Source organism: Hibiscus syriacus, unplaced genomic scaffold, assembly GCF_006381635.1.
Source record: "Hibiscus syriacus cultivar Baekdansim isolate YM2019G1 unplaced genomic scaffold, ASM638163v2 tig00116997_pilon, whole genome shotgun sequence".
Lineage (NCBI taxonomy): Eukaryota > Viridiplantae > Streptophyta > Magnoliopsida > Malvales > Malvaceae > Hibiscus > Hibiscus syriacus.
This window is the reverse complement of record NW_024063513.1, coordinates 2,979,230-2,986,493: the sequence shown is the minus strand read 5'-3', so window position 1 is coordinate 2,986,493 and position 7,264 is coordinate 2,979,230. Positions and strand designations below refer to the sequence as shown.

General features: G+C 33.8%; 1 protein-coding gene across 1 annotated transcript; it reads right to left on the bottom strand.

Annotated features, from left to right (window-relative positions):
• Positions 1-1,675: 1,675 nt before the first annotated feature.
• Positions 1,676-5,912, bottom strand: LOC120194004 (P-loop NTPase domain-containing protein LPA1 homolog 1-like). Its single transcript, XM_039196406.1, has 8 exons — positions 5,629-5,912; positions 5,379-5,533; positions 4,168-4,502; positions 3,770-3,851; positions 3,253-3,678; positions 2,466-3,164; positions 2,198-2,308; positions 1,676-1,917 (listed from the first exon to the last, which is right to left on the bottom strand). Exons 2-8 carry the CDS (start codon positions 5,520-5,522, stop codon positions 1,693-1,695), a joined length of 2,022 nt encoding a protein of 673 aa, XP_039052337.1. The 5' UTR covers positions 5,523-5,533; positions 5,629-5,912; the 3' UTR covers positions 1,676-1,692.
• Positions 5,913-7,264: the final 1,352 nt, after the last annotated feature.

Below are 7,264 nucleotides of genomic sequence, written 5' to 3'. Positions count from 1 at the left end.
ATCTTTGTTGCTTGGCATTGCCCGCCAAAGACTTGTGGCCTCATCCGCCCGGAAGCATGAGATTTTTGGTTGTTAGCTATCTAACGTTTTTCTACCTTAGCAAAGATAATGGTGTATTTCTTCCTTCCAGTTTACAGTATACTATCTGAGAGTTCAAGACTCAAGAGATTATGGTATCTTGAATCCACACTTTCTTTGTTCCTTGGCAGAATGAAATATCTTTTCCAAATTACATATTAAAGCCCTTTTACAAAAAATTTTCATGAACAAATAATTATAACATGAAAGCATCAAAATGACGTTTCCCAGTCATGCATCAACACCTTACAGCATCAGTAAAATGTGAAGAAAATGGCGGGAAGGGTAAGGTACTTAAATTAAAGGGTTAATTATATGATTAATCACTTATTTTTATGTTTTGTCCACTTTTTCTGACCGTTCGATTGGAGGAATAACTTTATTTTAATTTAATATATTTATTTTTCACCAATCATAGGATGACACATGTCACCCTTACGTTAAAAGAAAACAAAGCAAAGCAAATTGGGCTAAAGGTATTCAAACCTATAAGTCTCTTGGAAAGCCAAACATGTACCTACTGTTGAGTCAAGATCAATATTTGATCTAAAATAGACAACATGATATATATATTTTATAATTTATTGTATAAATACTTAAGTTAAATTCATAATATTTTATATATACTAATTTTAAAAAAATATATATTAACTTATTAAATGTATTTTATTATTAACTTAATTTTAAAATATTTTATTTTTATTTTTATTTCAAAATATATACTTTATCTTAATTTATTAAATATATTAAATTATTACTATAAATTATTAAATATATTTTATTCTTATCTTAACTGCAAGATATTTTAACAAAATAAATTTATTTCTAAATTAAAATAAAAATGAAATACTTTTAAATTAAGTTTATAATAAAATATATTTAATAGGTTAATATTAAAAAATATTTTTAAAGTTAATATATATATAATATTGTGAATTTAAGTTAAGTATTTATAGATTAAGATATAAAATATATATAATATGTTGTCTACTTTAGGTCAAGCATTAATCCTAGTTCAATTGTTGGGAAAAAGTTCAATTTTCTAAGTGACCCAAGTTCAAATCTCATTGACCTTAATTTGCTATGCTTTTTTTTAAATTAAAATAAATTAAAATAAAATTAGTCTTTCAACCGAATGGTGATACATGACATTATTTGACTGGAAGATGAAATTTATTTTAATTTATTAGAAATAAAACTAAATTGAGAGAATATATAAATAACATAGACCAAATGTGTGATTATATCAAAATATTTAACAACAATTAACCCGTGATGACCACATCTTAATTAAATAAAAACGAAAGTGACTCATATATTATATTTTTGAAATCAGTGGAAAAAATGGAAAAGGCACAAACATAAGTGATCAATCATGTAATTAACCCTAAATTAAATTACCCATTAAATTACAAGCCACGAAATGATTAGTTAGAAAAACATCAAATACCATGAACAAAACCGCTTCGTGACCGCTGAGCCGCAGAAAGTATTGGATCACTGATTATGGATCCATTTATTCCCCAAGGATGGAATGTTGCGGGAGCCTTTCGACATTTGAACATTGCCTAAAGGAAATAATCCCACCTCATTCTTCTCCATAAGCACTGCAGGTTAATAACAGAGTGGCCCAGAAAACTGCTTTCCTCTGCTTTCAAGGAAGGGATCTAAATTCCTGTTGTGTTGATCCCCTCTTGTATGGATTGATTGGTCCCCTGAAAATGGCATTACCATATGACGCTCGTTATCAGAGCAGTAGGCATTCTCCTGTCCGTCCTGCATTGCAAGGTCATCATACTCTTCATCTGACATTGTTGAGTCTTCATCAACAGAACCTACCTATACAACAGAAACTGAGAAATTGAGTAAAACCCACGCAGAATCTTTTAGAGATGTATATAAGACCTTATTTCATCCTGAAGACCTACGAACGAAACTCTATACCAACTGGACAGCAGAACCTAATGTCATTTCGATCATGTAACTTTCCAAAAATGTATCAGTTAAACGAGCTTAAGATGCTGATAAACAGCATATATAATGAACTAATAAGAACTACTCCAGGCATAGCAGTTTGCAATACCTTTGCAAATATTCTCTAAAATCATTGAGTTCATACCTCTTCATGGACCTGTTTGTCACCTTCATCGCTAAAATCCTCATCACTGTCCACCTCAGGTGGATCATCAACTTCTTCATCGCTGCCATACACTGAATTTTCCTCCTTTAGCTGTAAGATAAAATAATAGAATCAGTAGACCGAGCTTAGTATAAGAGCAATGATAACTTAAGATTAGTAGCCATAAAAGTGGCTTCTGTTTTTTATTTCATCTAATTTGACATAATGCAAATCAAAGATAACTACAAGCATTGGTGTAAGATGCTACCTCCTTTGAAGGACAATCGGACATCCTCGGTGAGCTGCAACAGGAAGATTGATATTTACTGCCATTATCAGTCCCATCAAATCTCGACTCATCTACACTTCCAGCATGACTTGTTCCACCATCACTAGGCCATGCACTAATACCATAGGGACCAAATTGAAGATTAACGGGTTCGGCCTTGCCTATTGTTAAAGGTCCATACAAGGGAATGCCATTACTTTCAAGAGATTCGACTGACCAAGCCTTTGCCACAGATCCATCGATTTTCAGAAGAGCCATTAGTCGCCTAGAAGAACCATTCCTCTGGATCAACTGAAACATACCCTCAGAGCTCAGTGAATTGGCAGCACATTGATTCCGGTATTCCTCATCAACAACAGAAACTGTATTTGTTATAGGATCATACAATGTTTCCCCAGCTTCACGCCTCCGGAGGCAACTGAAAACCGTTGCATGTATGGCCGCCACACTTTTGTCAACATTTGTGTTGTTTATTTTGGGGACATAATGCTCGTCGGCACGATTACATAGATAATCTTGTATTGTCCTGATATTCCTTATATATTTCACATACTTATTTCTGGCAGGATCCAATGTCATGTATTTTGCACGAACTGCAAATCTTTCCAAGTGTTTGTCTTCATTTGTAATGTATATCATGAATGGTATGATTGAGGGGTGTTTCTTCATAAGCCCCATCTGCACATGTAGATAAAATAAATTTAAAATAAACGGAGACGAGAATGAGCACATTTGATGGCAGGGAATCAACCAAATGTCTACTCACAACAAAATTAAGGCTCAAGTGAACACCCTCAACCACTACAGACTCTTTCCTCTCTTCCCATGAAGTAATTAGTCTGTCTAGACTGTCAATAACCATTTCACTTTGTGCCTTGAATCCTTCAACTGCCATCTGTCTGGGGCCAATCAATTCGGTACTAGTAGAACTACTCTCCACTGGTCGGGCATCAGACTTTCCGGCTGAAGAATGGTCAGCTAGCTCACTGTTAGAAAGTGACCGAGAATTGCCAGCCAACTTTTTGGCTCTTTTTTTAGCCTTAGCTTCTGCAACTGCCACAGGATCCAAACACTCTCCAGCATGATAGGTTGAAGCCCAGAGTAAAGGATTTTCCTTCTCATCTACAAAACTCCTCATCATGTGGCGAATAGAGTCTGTTGAAATCACAGTTGTAATTCCCAACCTGCTACCCTGCGTGCCATGATCAAAAGCACTAAGATCATATGAGGATGTAGTCAGGGTAGCTACTGCCCCCCAACATTAATGTGAAAAACAAGCGTACCAGCAAAGCAGACAAAGTAGATTTGCCACAACCGCTAGTGCCACACAACAACACAGTAACAGATTCCTTCTTCTCTCGGATTCTGCAGTGAAGACCAAATAGAGTTACAAGTGGGGGACAACACATGTTCCATTTAAAAAATATGGAATACTTGTGATAATGGAGAAATGATGGAGTAGTCTATCCACTGAAATATATTCTACAAACAGTTTGTCATGTCAATTAAAATAGAACAACGAAGTGTGAATTACCCATCTCCAGGCTACCATAATCAACTCTAGAAATTTGCAAGAAAAGATGAAATTTTGAAGAATAGATGGATATATCCATGCAATAAATTAATTTATGCTATGCATTATTGCAATTTCTTTTGTTAAGTATGATATGTAACACAATACCTGCAAGCCAAAACCAGGTCAGCCCTCTGGTTTGGACCAACATACTTGTATTCAGCCAAAGCATAACAGACAACGTCTAAGAAAGTTCCTCTTTTAACAATTACCGATGTACGTCTTTTGTACAGCTCAAATGGTATTTGCTTATTTCTACCGTCTTTGATTGAAGTTAAATTGTTGCCTTCCTCTGCTCTACAAAATTCATCAAAGGTAGGACAAGCATCTTCCTTATCAGAGTACCCTTTCAAACTATCAGAATTCAACATCACACGTTCCTTTTGAAGCAGCAAATTGTAAGAAGATTCCCTTCTTATCAATTCGAAAACCCTCTTGCTAATCTGGAAAGAAATACGAGTGAATTCAGCAAAAGAAGCCACTTTCCATAAAGCTAAGGAACAAAAGAGAAAACCAGTAATGTAAAACTAGAAAATTAAATATGAAATGGCATATCACAACACCATCAGAATAAAATAAAAGCAGACAATGATTCAGATAGACGACATGACCAAGCCACAAACTCAATGTGACAATGTGAATACTTATATGAAGCGATTGATTCAAGTCTCACACTCTCACTGAACATTATAATCAGGATTTCTATCTCCCAACAGGAAGCTTAAAGTAATTACTAACTAAAATAAAACAGATAACATGCATATCACCAGGCAAGCAAATCAGTCAAGGTAAAGGGACCACAAGGTAGACCAAGATCCAGAACACGGATATGACCGCAAAAATGGAAACAAATCAGAAGTGGTTCCATGTTAATTGATTTTGATCATTTGCGAAAGCGTGAAAACTTTTCCAGAAATAAATAGGAATCTAAGAGCTAAGCCATTCAAGCGTTTCGTTTTAGAGGTGTAATGAGAAGCTATAATCAGTGAAAAATCTATGACAAGGACAGAATGCTTATTCTTTGACAAACTGAAGCAAAAAAAATGCTACTATAAGATTGTTACATTTTGTATAGATTGACTCGGCATTATAACTTAAAAGCAACTAAAAATAGGGGGAAATGTGCAGAACAAATTATAAGAAAGCCAGATCTATCAACTCATCATCCGCATTTTTACTTTATTATTTCATAACTATAATTTACCAATCAATCAAATCAAATAGAAAAGAAGAAACTAAAAAGGTACATCAAACGGAAAAAAAGCAATTCAGTGAAATCAACGAAATTGTGAGAAGTAAAAAGAGAATAAAATGAAAACCTTGAAGGCATGACGAGCTTTGCAGCCCATAAGTTGGAGAGTGCTTTGAAGAACGGGACGCGTGTATCGGAACGACGATGCCTCCTCCTTCTTCTCACCTTCGTCGACCACCAGAATGTACAACACCTTCGCCAACTCTCCCATATTCTGTATCTCAGCTCAACAATAAAAACAAAATCATATAAAAATATCAAAGTTTAGAAATAACGCAATGTAGGAGAATCGATGAAGAGCAGCAGAGACATCTAACCTGGAATTATATACAGAGAATTCAACCGAACGGACAAGAGAGGGAGAGAGAGGATGAACTTTTAAGGTTTATTTTGTCTAGAAATCATGAAAAGCGAGAAAAGCCTATTTGAAGTGGAGAAGAAGAAAAGCAGAGGGAAATTATCGACAGCGATATCTTGATCGAGCCATCACGCGAGCAAACAATAGTCGTTTGTTTCCTTACGCAAACACCGATCGGAGGGACGATTGCAGGGGAACGAAAAAGACTGATATCACCTTCTGTCGGAGAAAGAATTACCGATTACGTTTGTTTTCGTGGGAAGCAGGTATCGGGAAGAAGGGTATTTATATTTGAAAACTGAATCGGGGTTGAGTGTGGGCCCCTTCCTTCTACTGGCACGGGGAGTGGCAATTGAAGTAAATCCAAAGTAGAATACAGTATAAAGATGGAAAATCCACATTCTTATTGTTTATTTAAAAAAAAATTGTTTACTTTCTATCTATCGGATCCAAATACGAACCAATACTGTTTTATATTTACGTCAGGTTAATAAAAATAAATAAATCCAACTGCTGGAAAAATATATATTCCGAAACCGCGTACGCTACGCGGGTAGCTCGTACATTTATATAGAAGGCAATTAGAAATACCTAATTTTGATCTACAAATTAAATAATTGATTTACGAGGAGATAATTTGTCTTCCCTTTTCTCTTGTTTTTATTTTTGTCACGTTTAAATCAGGGTTAAATTAGTTATGTTTATTAAAAAATTATGAAATGTGCATTCTAATTCTTTTAAAAGAAAAATAAATGATACAATAAACACCAAAGTAGTTAATCGTTAGAGTCGGTGTTGGTAACAATTTTGTTTTCTTTTTTACATTCATCGATATATTAATATTGATCCTTTTGTTAATATGATTTTAGTTCATTGGTTTTGAATTTTTTTTAAAATTTAACTTGTGACTCTCTAAAGAAATAGTTTGTTTTTGAATGTCTTGCAATTCTTTTAAAGATCATGGGTTCAATTTTTACGATATTAAAAATAAATTAATTTATTAATCAATAATATTAACGTCACATTATTGGAATTATAAAAATAGAGTGATATTGATAGTTTAAGAATTGATATATAACATTTTTAACTTTAGGAACCAGCTAATAGATCACCCTTTAGGGATTAATACAAGTACTTTGAAATTTAAGGAGAAAATTAAACACGAGTCATAATTTGAAAGCGTATGTAACATAGAAGTAACATTAACTAATCTTAACCCTTTGAGCTTTTAAAATTCAAGAAGATTCTAATTTTAACCGCGTTATTATATGTGAAGTGGTATAGAAGTAACATTAACTAATCTTTTAGAATTTAACAAGATTCTAATCTTAACCGCGTTATCGTATAGAAAATGAAGTACAAGTAACCTTTTTTTTCAACTTTGGTAACTGGATTTCAATTTCATTAATAATGGAATAACCAAAAGTATAATGCATCATAATATAGAGAGAAAACTAGAGGCAATAGTCACCAAAACACCCATACAAAAATAAAACATTGAGCCTAAAGATTCGGAGAAAAACAAAAAATTTCATTGAGAATGACGACCAACATCAAACGAATCTAGTAATCTTCATTAAGGCTCATTGTTTCTG